This window comes from Barbus barbus, assembly GCF_936440315.1.
Source record: "Barbus barbus genome assembly, chromosome: 28".
Taxonomy (NCBI): Eukaryota; Metazoa; Chordata; class Actinopteri; order Cypriniformes; family Cyprinidae; genus Barbus; species Barbus barbus.
Genome location: NC_136756.1, coordinates 6,451,639 through 6,472,033, shown reverse-complemented (window position 1 = coordinate 6,472,033; position 20,395 = coordinate 6,451,639). Strand labels below are relative to the sequence as shown.

At 36.2% G+C, this 20,395-nt stretch overlaps 1 protein-coding gene across 3 annotated transcripts; it reads left to right on the top strand.

The window, feature by feature from the left end:
- The first annotated feature begins 1,490 nt into the window (after nt 1–1,490).
- Nucleotides 1,491–19,394, top strand: LOC306848559 (synaptophysin-like). Of its 3 annotated transcripts, XR_013782254.1 has the most exons (9): nt 1,495–1,568; nt 3,870–3,935; nt 8,517–8,641; nt 9,786–9,984; nt 11,296–11,487; nt 13,551–13,689; nt 13,837–14,005; nt 17,517–17,570; nt 18,029–18,667. XR_013782254.1 is itself a non-coding variant. In XM_079383191.1 (8 exons), the coding sequence occupies exons 1-7, from the start codon at nt 1,551–1,553 to the stop codon at nt 13,986–13,988; spliced, it is 891 nt and encodes a 296-aa protein (XP_079239317.1). In that variant the 5' UTR covers nt 1,491–1,550; the 3' UTR covers nt 13,989–14,005; nt 17,517–19,394. The 3 variants fall into 3 exon arrangements, 2 of the variants coding, with proteins under 2 accessions (XP_079239317.1, XP_079239318.1); XM_079383191.1 differs by having other exon boundaries at nt 1,491–1,568; nt 17,517–19,394; XM_079383192.1 differs by having other exon boundaries at nt 1,537–1,568; nt 9,786–9,849; nt 17,517–18,670.
- The last annotated feature ends 1,001 nt before the right edge of the window (nt 19,395–20,395 follow it).

The window sequence follows — 20,395 nt, the reverse complement described above, 5'->3', positions numbered from 1 at the left end:
TATGTACTGAGAAGAGGAAATAAATGTGCCGTCTGGAGCAAGATCCAACTGTTGTAAACTCTGTGGACTGAAGTTAATATGTGAGTGTGGTTGGTTTTGCCTTGTGCCACTCAAAGTTGGATTTTATGATAATAAGATAACAGACTGTAAACAATTATCTTTGGAGATGGGTAGCAGTTTTTGACGGGAGACGTTTTTCTCCTGGTTTGGACGGAAAGTATGTTTACACGAAGATTGTACAAAAATGTTTTTCCTGTACGTTTGTGAAAAGATTTGCATGCAGAAGACAATGTTGTCAAAACGATCCCTGTTCAAACGGATCCAAGAAAACGACTAAAAATGCTGTATTGTGCATGCCAGGCCAATAGTTGTCACTGTGCCTGTGTATTCATATAGATTTAACACAACATATGTGCATTCGCCATCACAGACAGGCACCCAAACTGCCGGTATAAATGATGGTCTCATGGGAAAACGTAACTATTTTACGATGTGGGGATTTTGTATGAATTTGTAATAGGCCTATGTGAATCGTAACATAATTTGTTAGAAAAAGCATCTAACCCAACTCCTAGCCCAACACAACCCTTTCTGGGGCATGAACAGATTTAGCCACTAATTCACTCAAATGTAAAACTGTTACAAATTGCTATGAGATTGTGTTATAAACATTTTCAATTTGAAAATCACTGTATGGTCAATCATAAACGCATGTTTTAAGTAAAGATTACGTTCTATGAAGATATTTTGTAAATAGACTGTAAATATATCAAAACTTTTTGATTAGTAATAGCCTATGTGTTGCTAAGAACTTCATCTGGACAACTTTAAAGGCAATTATTATTATTTAATTTTTTTTGCACCCTCAGATTTCCGATTTTCAAATAGTTGTATCTCGGCCAAATATTGTCCTATCCTAACAAACCATACATCAATGCAAAGCAATTGCAGTTTTAAAAAAATTAACACTAATGACTGGTTTTGTGGTCCAGGGTCATATATACACACACACACACACACACACACACACACACACACACATATATATATATATATATATATATATATATATATATATATATATATATATATATATATATATAAACCTTGTGTATTGCGTTAGGCTAACTCTTACATATTATGGTTATTTTGTTGATTATGATTGTCCTCATTTGTTAGTCGCTTTGGATAAAAACGTCTGTGCCAAATGATTAAATGTAAATGTAATGTAATGTAATGTTCTTGTTTTTAATTGAATATTATTTATAATATTTTTTTTATTGTTGTTTCATTATTGTTATTATTATTATTATTCAATTATTGTTATTGTTAATTATTTTTTTTAACCCATGAAATTAAACCAGTTCATTCTAATAAGGAGTGCAGACATTGTTGTATTATTCGAGGTTGGTAATCCTGAAAAAAAAAAATCCTCAAACAAGCAGGATTTGACGGATAGATTATGGAGAGCGCTGCTCCTGCGGTGACCCGGATGTAGCGGCGCTCTACCTCCACTCGTCTGATCCTCTTATCAGCGAAAGGCGGCCGAGATGGATGTTGTCAACCAGGTAGGGCTTTCAATCACAGCTATTCACCGAATCAATTCTGCAATGTAATGCAAACTCCTCACAGACCTACAGGCAAACAGGCTACTGTTATCTGACTGACCGGCGTTGATTTTAACCGGACGGATAACGGAGTTTAAATGGGACAAGAACATACAGACACGACGTCAGATAAAACAACAGAAAACCGTTAGCAATTCAAGACATTTCTCGTGAAACCGGTAAACAACACTAGGATTTACGCAGTGCATTGCGACGGTGGTATTTTATTCTGCAGGATATCTTTTTAGTAAGAATGACGGAACTAATAAAATAGTAAAACTATTTTTAAACGGGATGCTACATGGTTCACACTGGCTGTTCAAATAGCATAATGTGTTTGTTTTCATGATGTATCTGTGAGATGAGGCACTAAAGGACGAGAGCCGTCTGCGGGCTATTTATCTGGATTCACACTGATGTCCACGCGAGCGAATCGGGTTTTTAACTGATTCTTTTAGTGATTCGATCGAACCGATTCAGTTGAGTTCATAAACCACTTGACTGTGACAGGAAGAATCTTCAGAGTAAAAGTGTGAGGAGGTGACATGATGGAACCGTAACCAACCTATACATCCAAAGAATTAAACTTAAAATGCTGATTTTGATCGACGCCACAAACGATTCGGTGAACTTGTTCATTGAGCCAAACCGTCCGAGAGAACCGATTTGCTCAAACGACTCACTCGGACTTCAGAATAGTATTTATTCAGTCGGTGTTAGTCAGTTATTACATCATAACAGAACAGGGATATCACTCGCTAGGTTACAGCAGATGGCATATGGTTTTCATTAAATAGCAATGTGAGAGATGACAGTCAGTGCGACGCAGTCTGCCGCGTTCACTCGCGTGCTCTCTGGCCTTGCGCCCAGCAGATATATCGGCCTGTAGCCTGTAAATGCTCGCCAGTAGCACTTTCATAAAGGAAACGTTGAGATAAGCAGCTTTGACTAATTCTAATGCTTGCAAAGTCTCCCTCTCCTCTCGCGTGCGCTGCGCTCTATTGCTCACTGACGGTCAGGTTGTTACAGTGTATTTAATTGAGAGAAAGAAGCCAAATGCAACATAGCTGCATTATCCACCAAAATATGTGACCGTGAATTAATAAACTGCAAACTACACCATGCAATGCACAGACAGACAGATAGATACTGTAGATAAATACAGTTGTGAAAAAGAAGTGAGATTAATTCTACTCAGAGTGCACTTGTGGTGTACTTGTGTGTATCTATATATAAATATAAATGTATATATATTAGTGCTGACAACCGATTAATCGCATCCAAAATAAAAGTTTTTGTTTGCATAATATATGTATGTGTACTGTGGTGTATTATGGATATATAAATACACACACATGCATACATATTTCAGAAACATATGTTATGTTTATATATTAAATATATTTATTTATAACAAATTATATGAATATAAATATGGCCATGTATATACATGTATGTGTGTGTATTTTATATATACATAATAAATACACACAGTACATACATATATTATGCAAACAAAAACTTTTATTTTGGATGCGATTAATCGTAATTAATCGTTTGACTGCACTAATATATATGTGTGTATATACATAATGCTTGTCAGTACATTTGGCAGTACATTTTAACTAGTGCCGGCAAACGATTAATCGCATCCAAAATAAAAGTTTTTGTTTACATAATATATATGTGTGCACTGTGTATATTTATTATGTATATAAACACACACACATGCATGAATATATTTAAGAAAAATATGTTATGTTTATATATTAAATATATTTATGTAGAATATAAAATATAATAATATAAATATATAAATATGTTATTATAAATATTTATAAATGTAAATATTTTCAAAATATTTACTTAATGTGTGTTTATTTATATATGCGTAATAAATAAACACAGTGCACATACATATATTATGTAAACAAATTTTTGGGATGCGATTAATCGCGATTAATCGTTTGACAGCACTAATTTCAACCATATTTCAAAGACAGTAGAAATAATTATGACATTACATATAAGGATAGCCCTACTTAAGTGGTTCAGAAAGCCACTCTTATTGTAGTTATTATAGTTTAAATACTGATTTACTTGTAAAACATGCATTTAAGTGTCTGAAAAGTTCACTGAAGTGTATATTTTTAAGTACTCTTTTTAAAAGTATGCTAAAGTGTACTCATTTTCACATACCAGGTTTGATGTTTTGTATAGCTGTACATTTTGTTGCTGATAATATTTATGTTTATTTTTTAGCTGGTCGCCACTGGGCAGTTCACAGTCATCAAACAGCCATTAGGGTTCATTAAAATCTTACAATGGGTGAGTAACTAAAGACCTTGCAAGGTGTTGTTTTTAATCGTGCTATTTTTAAAACATAATGCCTTTTTCTTTACTTTTTTATTTCCTTCTACAAAACTGTAGAATATCTTAGGTTTGCAACTTTGTAAAACTGTAATTTTACCGAAAGCACTGGTATTTTCTTCCAAGAAGTGCAAATCTAGTTCATCTCAATTATAGCTGGCAGTAAACACAACACACGCGCATGTTATTGTGCAGCGCTTGTGTGGGAGGCTGTGAACGGTCACTGCTGCTTACGTAACCCACGCTCGAGAGGAAACTGACGCTAGTTTACAGTCAAGAGATCGAGAAAATCAAAGCTGTCTGTTATGATTCATCTACAGCTCTAACCTGTGAGCATGCAAACAAGTGTGTGTTTGTGCATGTTTGAAGTTGTAAAATACATATTTTACATTAATAATTTAATTTAGTTACTTTTTTTTTAAATTTCTGAAATCCTGCTGTATTAAAACATTAGGCAGATATACTGGGTCCTAACACTTTGGATCACTGTGATATGCCATGATGAGTTTATGGCCAGTTCTGTCTTTAAAGCTTCCTAAAATAATTAATTGCTCAGAATTAGAGAGACCAGAGCTGGCATGAGTCCTGAGTAAATATATTGTTTGGTTCTTTCCAGCAAAACGCTGTCAAAATTGTTGAATTATGCCAATGTCAAAGTTGAAATTAGGCTTTATTGTATAAATATGGTTTGGATGCATTCACAAATTCAACTCCCTTTGATTGAGCTACTGTTATTTAAAAATCAAATTGCTTAAACAGATTGAATATCTTAATATACAATAATAGACATTTTTATATGACGTCATAACAGTAATTTTAATGATTTTAACTTATTTCTGACTTCATTATAAACTAGAGCTGATAAATGCAGCACAATGCTTTAAGGCATTTTCATGCCTCTATAAATTGTTAGGATCACAATAGAAAAAAAAATACAACAACTGAATTTTAGTTACATCATTCATTATCCTTATAGTTCCTTATAAATCCTAAAGGGAGGTTTACAGGACTCCTGTCCTAATTAAGCTCTCTCTGGGATTTCATGAAACTGTTCTGCAAGACGTTATTTAATACAAACCAAGCAGAGTTCACAGAATAATATCCAGTAGGATTCTAGGAATCAAATAAGATCCTACTGAATCTGAAATATCGGATGTTTCAATCCTTGTTTGATTTTTTGATTTTTTGTTTTTCAACAGCTGTCAAGATATACAGTACTACAAATAATGTAGAAGCCCTGGCCCTTTATTAATGCTAAAAACAAAATGATTGATCTTGTGTGATATACTTTCTGTTGTTTTTTTGTCTTTATCTATCTTTGTTATCAGTCCTGTAGCCTTCTAACAAATATAATAACTCAATAATTCAATAATAACCCATTTCATTTGCTGAGACACTCAGGATATTGAAGTGTTGTGTTCAGTACATCTGGTGCTTGTTACGCCATATTACGCCAGTGACTATTTCTGTGCGGAAAAACGCACGTGAAAATTTTGGACTCCTTTACTTGAAAGAGAAAAAATGTAGGGCGGGATTTAATTTGGTCCATCGTAAATTGATTGTGTCATAGGATCATTGTCCTTTGAACTTATAAACGTTTACAGACAGACCTACTGTGAGGTAGCTGTTAGCCCACATTTTTTCGTCTTATTTTTAAAATAATCATGTTTAATAGCTGAATTCATGATGAAAAACTACATTACCCATGATGCTGTGCAGAAAATTCCACCAATCAGAGTCGCAGCAGAGCGAGAGCTCTTTAGCTACGCACACTGCCATGAAGCGCTGCAAATGACGTAACTGAGTCAGCCTTCCTAAAAGCTCTCAAAATTGTGTATGTACATATATTGCAATTGACGTATAGGCTATATTTTTTTTATGTAATCAACATTTTAGTTTTATATTTTTCTGACATTTTTTATTTGATTATGTCATTTGCAGTGGGATTGTAGTTCATTCTCTCACCAAAGCTGTTACCTTTGTCTTTTTGTCTGATTTCAGATCATTTTTTACTTCAAATAAAAGTTTTTTATTGATATGATTCTCCTTGTAGATGGTTGTTTTGGCTCATGGCTTATAGCACTTTAACGAAGACCCTATGGATGGAGGAGGTTTTTGTCCCGCCCTCATGCCAATTAACACATCATCGGAGATGTGGAGGGCACATGAATTTAAAATAATAATAATAATGTGCATAGATAAACCATGTATATATGGGGAAGTCGTGGCCTAATGGTTAGAGAGTCGGACTCGTAATCGAAAGGTTGCGAGTTCGAGCCCCCGGCTGGCAGGAATTGTAGGTGGGGGGAGGGAATGTCCAGCGCTCTCTCCACCCTCAATACCACGACTGAGGTGCCCTTGAGCAAGGCACCGAACCCCCAATTGCTCCCCGGGCGCTGCAGCATGGCTGCCCACTGCTCCGGGTGTGTGTTCACGGTGTGTGTGTGTGTGTGTGTGTGGATTTGTTCACTACTCACTGCTGTGTGTGTGCACTTGGATGGGTTAAACGCAGAGCACCAATTTCGAGTATGGGTCACCATACTTGACAATACGTCACGACTTTACTTTTTACTTTTTTTTTTTAATAAACAAAATAAATTATAGTGCAAACTTTAAATAAATTAAATAGTTTGTATAGATCAGTCATTTTTTCCGTGATAGTTAGGATGCTGCCAGTGTAGGCTGTGAGGAAGCTCACTAGGTTTTGTGTGTGTTTGTGTGTAAATGTGTGTGTGCGCAGAGTGACATATAGTAGATCGCCACAGTGTGTGTGGTGACAGATGGTAAAGCACTTCAGTAAGATTAATAGCCGGATTTTCCATTCAATCGGATCTTCCTGCAGTGAAGGGAGGTGTGGTAAAAATACTCTGACCAACTAATCTCTGTGTGTGTGTGTGCGTGTGTGTGTGTGTGCGTGTGTGTGTGTGTGTGTGTGTGTGTGTGTGTGTGTGTGTGTGTTTGTGTGCGTGACAGAGAGAGCACTAATGCTAGGTGTTCTGCAATTACTGCTTTAATTCCAGTCACTTCACTAACATTATTGTGATAATTCGTTAACGCCTCATGTTTGTCGCCTCATCTCATTTGCTAAGTATCCATGACAACAGGTGCAACACTTTGCACTAGTATGTTTGAGTCAGCAGCGCGTCTGATTGGGTCGCAGAGGAAAGGTGCCGGCAGTGGTGTGATATGGCTGATGGTGAATCATCTTATAAAATCACTCTCGAACTTGCTCACTTCTGTGTTTTTTCTTTATTTTATATTTTAAATGTAACTCCTTCCTTTTTATTGACATAAGACACAGAGCAATCCTAGGGCTAGGAGAGTCGACGATCGGCGAACAATATCCAACAGGGCAAGGCAGAGAGATAATCCAGGTACACGAGCAGTTGTTCAAGAGAGGTGCAAACAGAGTCCAAACGGCAAGGCAAAGGGTAAATCCAGGAAACACGGGCAAGAATCAAAACACTAGAAAACACACAAGGCAAGACTATGACAACAAAGTGGGTTGTAACGCAGCTAAAACTAGGAGAGTTATAAATGCAGAACAATACTGGAACTAAACAGAAAAACACAGAATGGCTCGATAAGGCAGCTAACACTAGGGGAGTGATAAACGCAATACAATACTCGGCAGAGAGGAAGAGGAAGTCCATGGTTTATGTAGGGTGTGTGATCAGTGCAATCAGCTGTGTGTCGCCAGTGCAATGGATGATGGGAATTGTAGTCTGAGGTGGCGTGCAACAGTTAGTGTGGTGCAAGAGTCCATGTGGTGAGCGAGAGACCTCTGGTGGTGAGTTAACGGAAGTCCATACACCAGATTCATGACAATCATCCAGATCAGCAGTTGAAAACTGCTTCATATTTTTGTGAAAACCATGATGCAATTTTCCAGGATTCTTCGATGAATAGAAAGATCAAAATAACAGCATTTATTTGAAATATTTATCTTTTCTAATACTAAAAATGTCTTTACTTTTGATGATTTAATGCACCCATGTTAAATAGAAGTTTTAATTTCTTCTCTTTTTTTTACTTACTTAAAATTTTTAATGGTATTGAATCGCAATTCCAAAAAGCTGAACAACTGTTTTCAGGTTCTTGAGCAGCAAATCAGTATATTAGAATGATTTCTGAAGGATCATGTGACGCTGAAAATACAGTATTTCCATAATTTTCAGCCATATACATACATATACACTATATACTGTATAGAGTAATTATGGAAATATTTTCCATACATATAAAATTTGCCATCTTTGCTTCATGGAACATGTTTGCAGTCTGAGCCCATAATGCAGTGTGATTGATACTGCATTAATAATAGAACAAGGAAAAAAATAAAACCCTTCCAAAAACTGTCCACTAGTGAAACCTAACTACAGTATAATATTACTTTTATTTTATTTTTTAGATTTATACTGTATGTTGCGTTTTAAAACAGTGAAAGATATTTGTTATTATGCATTTTCAGGACACCTGTTTTAGTTGCCTTTCTACACACTTATTCAGTATAACTGACTCTCATGTTCTCCTCCTCAGTTCTTTGCCATCTTTGCGTTCTCCACCTGCGGCGGTTACTCTGGAGTGTTTCGGATGAGTGTGGAGTGTAAGAACCGCACAGAGAGCGACCTGAACATTGAGGTTGAGTTTGGCTACCCGTTCAGGTCAGTGTCCCACTGCCATCCCCGTCCAATTAGATCACAGCACAGCAGACACAAGTCCTAAATCAATATCGACAGTCTTCCATTCTTTAGTTGATGTGTTTGATCCACCCAGTTCACACATAGTGCTGTAGGTCAGACGTACTGTCAGTTTTTTATTATATAATGTAACTATCTAGGCTGTATAAGCAAATTATATCTATCTATCTATATATTTATATGGAAATTCTTAAGTATATCTACAATTCATGTAACTATTATGTACTTAAATTAAAAGTCTTAATTATGATTTCAAGAGGTCTTAAATTTGGGGATAGAAAGACCAGAATTGCGATATAGCTTAATATGAGGATTAAACTTCAAAAGGCTAAGATTTCATTAAATAAACATGCGAGCGCTGTATGTTTCAAAGTCAGGTGCTGCTTTGTGTACAGCTGTTACCGGGGAAATATCTATATTTCTGCCATTCCGAAAGAATAAGCCTGTTGTTTTTGTTCAGACAAATGCGAAAGTCGACCCTTGTCTTTAGAGACATGAAGAGCTGTAAATGTGAACTGGTGGATCGATTAAAAGATAATGCATTATAAAAATCTAAACAGTAAAATGTATGTATATGTTATTTATTTAGTATAATAATTTATTGATAATAATTGTTTAATTAATTTAATAATTAATACTGACTAATGTGAAGTGTATCATTTTATAAAACCTTTTGTTTTTGTGAAAACTCGTATCTGAGTTGTAAATCATGCTTTTTTTTACAGTTTAATATGTTATTATAGACACATGGTCCTACCACGCTCGTATAGTATTCATTTTATTTGTTCAGATCTTAAAAAGTCTTACATTTGAGCTTAAAAATCCCGCAGAAGCCCTACATTTTAGATGTTTAAATGAGAGAGAGCGGTCCAGATGAATGCGAGTCGATTCAGGACTTTTTACAAATGATAGCCTTCATCAATAACACAGGACATACACATACTGTAATAACGGCAGAAGTATTGGCAGCGAAAACATTTCTCAGGTTCATGCTGTACATCTGAAGGCGCCACTGCTTCAAAAGGGTTTAAAGTGTCTTTAAAGTAAATGTTTTAAACTTGAATCTGGTCAAGGCTGACAGACATTTACCAAGTGTTTTTCTCCACAGACTGCACCAGGTATGGTTTGATGCTCCTACATGTAAAGGGTCGGAGCCTGAACGTCTGTTTCTGGTGGGAAACAACTCTTCCTCTGCTGAGTTCTTTGTCACCATTGGTGTCTTTTCCTTCCTTTATTCAATGGTAGCCATTTCTGTGTACCTCTTCCTCATGGAGAAATACCGCGAGGGAAACAAAGGAGCTCAGGCTGTGAGTCTTCTTCCTGTAAACTATTTAGTAACATTTTACAATGTCCTACTAGTTAATGTTGACAATACATCTGTTACAATTGCTATTGATATTATTTAATGTTATTGATTTATTTCAAGTCAGTTGTTAGTTCATGTTAGCTCAGGTCCATGACAGGAATAGAAAATGTGCCCAATCTCAAGCAATTCAAGATGTAGATGAGTTTGTTTCTTCATCACAGATTTGTAGAAATGTATCATCACTTCACCTGTTCACCAGTGGATCCTCTGCAGTGAATGGGTGCCGTCAGAATGAGAGTCCAAACCGCTGATAAAAACATCACAATAATCCACACCACTCCAGTCCATAAATTAACATCTTGTGAAGCCAAAAGCTGTGTGAGTATAAGAAACAAATCCATCCATCATTTAATGGGTTTTTAACTTCTAACTGTCTTCCTGTATTAATCCATAATATTGCTGAGTTCTATGAATTAGGAGAGAAATCTACACAGATCAAGCACCATTTACAAATGAAAACAAAACAGCTCTAAACAAATGTGTCTGTGGATTTTGGACTTGTATTTTAGCCAGAACTAATGTTTAAAAGTTAAAAATGTTTTAATGATGGATTTGTTTCTTACAATCATGCAGCTTTTGGCTTCAAAAAATGTTAACTTATGGACTGGAGTTGTATTGATTACTTGTGGATTATTGTGATGTGCTGTTTGGACTCTCATTCTGACGGCACCCATTCACTGCAGAGGATCCACTGGTGAGCAAGTAGTTAACTATTGTTAACGAATGGAACCTTATAGTAAGGTGTTACCGACAATGATATTTATTTTTGATATGTTTTGTCAACATTTAAAATAAATTCAAAATATAATGTTATGAGAATGAAGATGAGTGCAAAATGTCTAACAGCCTTAACTAACAAATGTCACTGGATCCACTAGATTATTTACAGTCAGTATTCTTACGTTTGTGCCAAGCATAATATTCCTATAATAAACTGATCACTATGACTATTCTCCATATTAATTATGGGAAAACTATTGAGAACTATTGAGCTTGATGAAAGTGCAATCATAGTGAACTACTGAGAAAGACTGTAAGAAAAGCTTACTTCTGCTGTAGCCATGAGGTTAAAAAAATGTCTTTCTCTTTACATATTATGTCAGAAAGATTATTTTTAACAGGGGAAATGTCACAGCATAACAGGATGGTAGTGAAAGAATATTATTTTATTATATAACCCATTAAAATGTGTATTCCAGTGAAGAAAAAAATGACAAAATCTGAATTATAGTTGTGTTTTGTCGTTCTACAGGATTTTGTGGTGACAGCTATTTTTACCTTTATGTGGTTGGTGAGTTCATCAGCGTGGGCCAAAGGTCTCTCGGATGTGAAGAGGGCCACTGACCCTGATGAGGTGATCGACCTCATCTCTGCGTGTGACCGCGAGGAAAACCGCTGCAAAGAAATCCATGAGCCCGTGATGTCCGGCCTAAACACTTCTGTGGTGGGTACAGACACTTTATCATTGTCATTATGCACATATATTAAAGGGGTCATCATGCACTTTTACAAGTGCATGTCACATCCAAAGCACGCACTTGTTGCGCTTAAGTGGCCAAATACACACAAAAAGTCGTCCTGGCGAGTATCCTCATAAGCACTAGTCGGGTTTGTCTTAAGTTAATGTAAGCAGTTACGAAAGAAAACGCATGTGTATCAGTATTGAATCCGTGAAGTAGGTCTTGTGAGAGCAGCCTAATAAAGCTGTGCCGTCTGTCATTCATTTTAATGTCATTCATCTGCTCTTGACTAAATAATGTTTTGTTGAATAACTTTAATATTTTAATTTACAATTTAGAAAATGTAGTTAATATTTGCATCATTAATGATTTATCTTATCCACCCGCAAGTAATCAGAATGCATTTTTTTATTACCCGACCCTCGGATATAACCGCCATCCGCGCATCACTAGTGTGTATGCAACTACCCTACAATGATAAAGATTCACCCAGTGTTTTATTTTTCATTAAATCATTTCCCCTTTCATATCAAGCCATTCTCAGCTTCTTGTCTATGTGACGTCACACAGGCCCAGGCCTCTCCCACGATTGTTGATTGACACTAGCGTTTTATCTTAGACCCGCCCCTGAATGAGCTGTCATCAGTCCGCCATTGTTTCACCACCGGAGCAGGAGTAGACAAGAATGACTCCTAAGCGTTTGAGGTGTTTTGTTGTTGGATGTAATAATGAACATAGCAGTCGTTATTTACTCCCAACATCTGAGCTGCTGAAGACGCAGAGGATTACTCTTGTTTTTGAAAGGAATGTGGCCCCCGATCTACGTAAATGTGTCTATGTTCGCGCAAATCATTCATGATCCAGCCTCACCTACAGAAGAAGCGAGTATACGGTTCTTTTATGAATCTTTGCAATCGCCTTTCCTAATAACGTGCTAGTTAGCAAGTTCCGCAGCTAAAGTAAACAGTATCATGAGAACGGTTGGTCACCCCATGGAAGAGAGGGGCGGGGTGAGCAGAGCTCATTAGCATTTAAAGAAACATGCACTAAAACGGCTTGCTGAAAACAGAGCTGATTTTGACAGGGGGAAAAGGGTGTTGTTTTACACAACCATTGAGAAATTTTAACCAAAGAATGTTATAGACTTTACATTAAGACCCTAAATAATCATATCTAATTGTGGCATCCGATGACCCCTTTAAATGTGTTCCTAGAATCTGACGATGACACGTGTGGGCAGCTGAGACAGGTTCAGCATTATGCAAATGAGGAAGGATAAGATGATGTGACTCCTGGATGATAATGTAGTCATGCATTTATTACTTCTCATTATGCACTGCTGTAAACAAACCCTAGCTAGAATGTTCAGCATTGCAATGTGGTTGAAATAATGTGAGCTGTTTTTTTTAACAACATTTCATGCTAAATAATTAATCCATCATAGAAATACTTTGAAACAACGTTTGTTCCTTCAGTTTGCTAAATTTAACAGTGATCGGTGTTATTATTTTTAAGGAAAACGAAAACAATTTGAAATAAATTTGAAATATCAAAATGAAAAACTTTTGAAAACTAAAACAATTGTAATAAAAAATAAATTTAAGCCAAAAAAAACGAATAAAATTACAAAAGCACATAACAAATGACTAAAATTTTAACTAAAATCAAATTTTAAACTGAAAATATAGAAATTATTAAAAAATAGTATTAATAACTATTATAATAGTATATAAATAATACCAAAAGAACACAACTGTGATTCATGATGTTGATTTATCTGTAAATAAATGTTTAATAAATGCAAGATAGGAATGTTTCTCCCTCCACAATGTTAATTTTTAATGGCAAGAAAACAAATTTGTTGTCAAAATAGAACTAAGAATAATGCTGTAACGTCCAGTGATAAAAGCAGTGTGAACCGCACATGTTTAGTCTAATGAAGCGGTCAGTAGCTTCATCAGGTGATGCAGGGTGAAGATGTATTTGGGTAGACAAATGAATGCATATGTGCAAGTAAGCATTTGGCTGATATGTCTGATTCCCGCAGGCGTTTGGCTTCTGTAATGTGGTGCTGTGGGCAGGGAACCTGTGGTTCGTCTTCAAGGAAACCGGTTGGCTTGCATCCTTTGCTGGCACTTACACGCCATCAGGAGAGAAGCAGCCAGCACCAGATTCCTTCGGCCAAGGTGGGCATTACAGTCACAGTGCATATCTGAAAAGATTTGAATGTCTGGATTAAGCTTATATATGGGGCTATTAAGATATTTCTGTGGTATTATATTTATGATAGTCACAACTTAACACTATATTCTCCTTTAAATGTATTTTTCTAGGCTATGGGCAAGAAGGTTATGGCCAGGACCCTTACGCAAGCTCTCAGGGCGGGTACCAGCCCGACTACGGCCAGCAGGGAGGTGGACATGAAGGCGGAGGCTATAATCAGTATGGTCAGGGTGAGCCCACCTCCTTCTCCAATGAGATGTGAGCTCCAGCTCTGCACTGGTGAGTGAACAAGCCCTGAAGCATGAACAGAACATTCTGCTGTTTTATCTACTTTTTTTTTTTTTTTACATAATTGTCACGTTCCGTGTGTGTTTTTTGATCAGTTTTCTAGTCTGATACTTAGTTCATGCTCTCCTTTGTTCCTTGCCTGTTTTGTTTCTATGGTTACATTTACATTTACATTTATTCATTTAGCTGACGCAAACGACTTACAATTGCTATATATGTCAGAGGTCGCACGCCTCTGGAGCAACTAGGGGTTAAGTATCTTGCTCAGGGACACATTGGTGTCTCACAGTGGATTCGAACCCGGGTCTCTCACACCAAAGGCATGTGTCTTATATTGTTTGGTTGCTCTGGTTTCTCTCCAGTCTTGTTCTGGTATTGAAGGTTTTAGTTTGATTGTAGTGTCCAAGTATTTCTCCTGTGTTTACGTCAGTGGCTTTAAATAAAGTACCTGTGATTTATGCGTCTTCTTCGTTGAGCGCCTATCTCTACACAAACTCTCTGACAATAATATCCAGTGTGGTCCAAACATCTGTGCCCACTACTGAAAATCCATGCAAGATTATTTTTAGACTATAATACTTTCTAAATACTAAATTATATGAGCATAAATGATATGATATAATATGAAAGAAAAAAGATGAATTGAAAAATCAACATGTATTTGTAATTTCCCATTTTTTTTAATGATAGCAGTACTCAAGCTGCATGAACTCCACAGGTTTGTGTTGATCATGATGATCATGTTCTCCAGCGTGATTTGAAAATGATTCGAAAAGCATCTCTTTCAGTGTAATCAAGAACATCTGGCCGTCTGTATGAAGAGTCACATGATCAGTGTCACAAATTGACATTTTTGAATAGTTACTAAAAAATGGTGCAAGATCAGATTTTGTATTCAGTTGAAATCATATTAATTTCTTTTAAGTATTTTATTCTTAAATTCAATTCTTAAGTATTTTAATCTAAAAACCTTCTGTTTATTTCCATGGTTAAATCAAAAAGAAGTCATAGATTTTCAAAGTGGATTCAGGCCCCGTTTACACTAGTGCATTTTCGTTTTAAAGCGCATAACTTTTGCTACAGTTACGTCTGTCGTTTACACTACTCCGGCGTTTTTGAGGTCGAAAACGGAGACTTTTGAAAACGCTGCAGATCCCGTTTTAGTTTGAAAACCCCGGGGTTGAGTTTCAGTGTAAACGGACCAAAACAGAGACTTTTGAAAACGATGGCGTGGCTGCCCACATTGCTCTGTGTATCCTTGACGACTGTGTTAACAATAACATCATGCTCGTTATTGTACCCGTAGATGTGTATAGGTAGATTCCCCATTCGACCGCTCGAAGCACGCAGACGCGTCCGCGATCTAAATAATAGGGTATCCACCCATACATATCTATGGTTGTACCTGCATGAATGGTCATGTGACATGTGTTTTAGGTTGTGTAGTGTAAACAGAGATTGTTTCTGAACGGAGCGGAAACGCCAGTGCAGACGAGGATCGTTTTCATTCTAAAACGTTGTTTTAAAACGAAAACGCACTAGTGTAAATGGGGCCTCAGACTTTTGGTGCCCATTGCATATTGGTCACTCACTATGCATACATTTTAGGTTTACAATCAACATTTTAAATGGGTAATATTTTAAACTTTCTCAAAGTTTGGGGTCAGTTATTTTAATGCTTTTTTAAAGAAGCCTTTTCTGCTCACCAAGACTACATTTATTTGATCAAAAATACAGTAAAAACAGGAATATTGTGAAATATTATTACAATTTAAAGTTGTAAAAACAGGTTTCTATTTGAATATATTTTTAAATGTAATTTATTCCTGTGATGTAATGCTGTATTTTCAGCATCCATTACTCCAGTCTTCAGTGTCACAAGATCCTTCAGAAATCATTCTAATATGTTGATTTGCTGCTCAAGAAACATTAGGGATGCTCCAATCAGTCGGCCGGAGATTGGTATCGGCCGATAATCACATTTTATGACTCGATTGGTACTCACTACACTTGGCCGATCTCATGAACCGATCGCAATTTGATGACATCAACGCGTGAGGACGTACGTGATACGTGGGGGTTTATTTTGTCCTCCACAGTTTACTATTGGATAATGTTTAAAGGTGGGGTAAGCGATTTCTGATAACCAATGTTGATATCACCAAAATAAACACGCCCCTACCCCAAAAAGGCCTCGCCTCTATTTTGATAGCTCCGCCCCACACATGCATAAGCAACCCAGGCAACGATTAGTTCTGTGAAAATCAAAATAAATGTTACAAAGCAAAGCAAAATAAATGTTACACCGTTTCTACACCGGACGCGAGCGGCGTGACGAAATACTGTATAAGTCATAATAATCAGTGATGCTGTCTACACTGGATGCTGTGCGGCGCGACAAATGTCCGCCAGAAAACTGCTGCCGCATTGTATTTATGACGTGCTGACACAGATTTCACGGTTGCTTTATCACGTCCAGTGTAGGCAGACTTTAGCTGTTGCGGCACGGCGCGTCTGGTGTAGACACGGTGTTACTCACCATCGAGAAGAAACAAAGCAACCTCGGCGTCCGATCGCAGGCCTTCCGCTCCTTGAGTTCTCTCCAGCACTGGAAAGCTGATCCGATATTTACACGGGTCCTGCTTCTTGCCTTATCATTCAGCAGATGTTTTCCTCTCTTGTTTTTTATCCTCCGTCTCTATTATTCTGTCATCGCTCAACTGTTCACTGAATGCTCTCTCCTCCACATCATGAGTAGACACACCCCTTACTGCTGATTGGCTACAAGTTTGTTTTGGTACGCGGCCCGACTCAATTTTCTAAAGCGTTTTTGAAAAATGGCATACCCCACCTTTAAATAAACCTTGTGGGTTGCATCAGACTGCTTCATTTTGTTTCTATTTATTTTCGTCTTATATTAGGTATCCTGATATACAAAACGTTATGCATAAACCCCACTTATTTTAAAGGCATATTAAAATATTCACTATATAAGGAATAATTGTTTATATAACATTACGTTATATAAAGCTTGAAGCATCAGAATCCGTATCGGTATTGGCCTATCACCATGGCGAGAAATCAGTACTCAGTATCGGCTGCAAAAATCCTGATCGGAGTATTTCTTACTATTGTTAGTGTTGAAAACAGTTGTGCTGCTTCATATTTTTGTTGAAACTGTGATACATCAAGATTGGTCATGAACAGAAAGTTCAAAAGAAGAGCGTTTCCCTGAACAAGAAATTTTTGAGACATTCTTTACTGCTACTTTTGATCGGTTTATTGCGTCTTCAATACATTTTGACAAAACTTGTTATTGTTGTAGTTGTGCTGTTGCAAATCTCCAGCATGCTGAACCTATATTGTGCACAGTACACATGCTGCATACTGCAAAAATATAATACGCCATATACATAGCCAAATGCTTTATTAAAATACATTTTACATGTTTGTATACTGTTGTTTTAACTCTTATGCATTTTCATGAATAAATGTTTTACAGATCACAGCAAGAGGACGGTCATGTGATCAGCCAGCATGGAAACTACTAGCTACTGTATGTTTCCTCTCTCTTCAGTCTTTCTATATGAGCAGTGAGTTTAAAGGGAAGGGGTGGGTGAGGGATAAAGCACAATTAATAAATCTTAGCAGGGTTGTTACTAAATTATAGCCAGGGGAAAATGCTTTGGACCCAGGAGGAGGTCAGACCCTCACTTCAACATAAAGTCTATCACATCAAATCCAGCCGGAGATTATCCATCCTATTATGATGAGCAAAAACTTGAATATGCTACCAAAAACAAAAAATGAATGAAACCTTTGATGTATATGTTACATACGGGGAGCCGTTTTATAAATTTTGTAAATTTTAGTCATGTTATACTGAATATGTTTGTCTGTGTGGTGTAAATATGAATTATATTTAAATAGATATACTGTATTGTGAATTTAACGGTTGCTTTTTTGTGATTTCACTTGTAGTCTCCACATTTGTTTTGTTTTTATTTATTGTAGTGGTGTTTTTTCCCCTGGATTACCACTACACCACCTTCATCATTCAACCCACTGAACTGACCTTAAAACTCCTACTGAATGTGTTTTTCTTTTTTATTTGTGTGAAACTTTCTTTTAAGGTTCGTGAGAACACAAAGGTTAAATAGTGCAACAGTAATGTGTCAATCACTACTAAAAGTGTTAACAAAAGTCAGCAGTTTTAGATAAAACTGGTTTAGGGAGAGAGGATCTGAGTAACACTAGAAAAACTAAAGAACAAAGCGAAACAGGAAGTACAGGGGAACAAGCACAAGATTTATTTCCTTTTCTAATCTGAAGCACTTATGTATTGTTGATGCTGTAAAACGGCTCGTAGGACAATATAGTGAACGTCATCATGGGTGCTACAGTACTTGCTGTTTGGTTTTTCTAGTGCTATGAAACTCCACTGATGCTCTTCTTCAGACATGAATGTGAATGACCAATTATATTCTTTCTGAAAGTTAATTTCCATGTATTTTGGCTTTTTGTTCAGACTGAAATGGTGTTTTAATGCTGTATCCCAGTACACGAATGTCCATGTAGCTTTCTTTCTCTCCCTCATTATATGATCTGATATTGCAAAATAAAAAATAATGTTAGAGAATGACGAGTGATGACATTAATGCTCCAGTGTGCTTGTTTTTCACTGAACACATGGTTTTCATAAATGGATCTATTGCAATTTCATTATGGGGTTAGAGGGGAGTTACTGAAATAATGGTAAAGTTTGGTTAAAATGACAGACAGACTTGGTTGATGCCTTTTAAGACCAGAAGAGGGAGACAATTAGTAAATTATGTGACTAAGAACTCAGACTGTTAGAAATAAAATGCATAAACACTATTCTAGATATTAGAAATTAAATGCATATTTACATATTTATTTAGAAACTTAATAAATCTTGTTTATTAATGCAGCTATTGAGCACATTGAGGGTTTTTCTTGTTAAGTACACTACCTTTTAGAAGTTTTGGGTAAGTTATTTAATTTAATTTATGTATTTTTAAAGAAATGAATGGTTTTATTTAGCAAGATAGGCAAACGTGACTGTAAAGAAAATTGATCCCAATTTTCACATCAATATTAAGCTGCAAAACTGTTTTCATCATTGATGATAAATGTTTCTTGAACAATAAATCAGTATATTAGAGTGATTTCTGAAGGATCGTGTGACACTGAGGACTGAAGAGTAATGATGCTGAAAATACAGCCTCGCATCACAGGAATAAATTACACTTTAAAACATATTACAATAGAAAACATTCATTTGAAATTGTAATCACATTTCACAATATTACTGTTTTTGCTATATTTTTTATCAAATAAAAAAATCAGCCTTGGTATTAGTATTTGTGTTTTTGTTTGTTTGTTTTACATTTTAAAAAAATATCAAATTGACTGGCCCCAAACTTTCGAATGGTAGTTTTACTATTCTACGTGAAATTCACTGTAAACCTGAATTATTTATTTTATATTACTGTATTAATTAGCATCATTCTAAAAAACAGCTGAGATTAATGTTACAAGTGCTACTGCATAAATATCACAACTATTATTAATAGAGTTATGGAACAATAATTGGTGGTTTCTTCTCATCTTTGTGAGACAAGTGGATTTTATTGGTGTTCTGAAATAGGCTGTAAGCCAGAAAAGCGTGGTTTCCTTTAGTTGTATCCTCCCTACTTGTGGCAGCACATTTGTTATGATCACTCACTAGTGTTGCCAAAAGAGAGAGAGAGAGTGTGTGTGTGTGTGTGTGTGTGTGTGTGTGTGTGTGTGTGTGTGTGTGTGTGTGTGAAACCGTCAAACCCAACCCAAAGTAGGTTACTTATGGCACAGAATATTTCCACATTGTCACTTTAAATCAAATCGTTACCTATAAGCCATAGTTTCCATGAAATCTCTCTCTGTCAGTGTTACACTCTCTGCAAATCAGGAGAAAGAAACACATTCCAGATGGGAAGCATTTACAATATGTTTCCACATTCAAACCCATTTAGCACAACTCTTCACAGCTGCTTCTGGTCTTATTTTAAAACTGTAAATAGGAAAGAAATCATAGAAGGAAAAAGGGGGGAAATGACAGAATTCACAGGAATAACTACAGTCCCTAAAAACATATTGTGGCAGTAACATGGTGCAGTGATTTTATCAAATGTAACACTATGGTGTGGTATCCTCATAGTACTCAATGATTGACATGAAGCCTGTCAAGAACAAATCATATTTTTTGGGGGGGGGGAGATATTACTATGTATGTATGTATTTATATATGCATATATTGATTTGTTTATTTATTTTTTGCATGTTGCATTTTTGTTTTTGTGTTGCAGCTAAATTAAATGC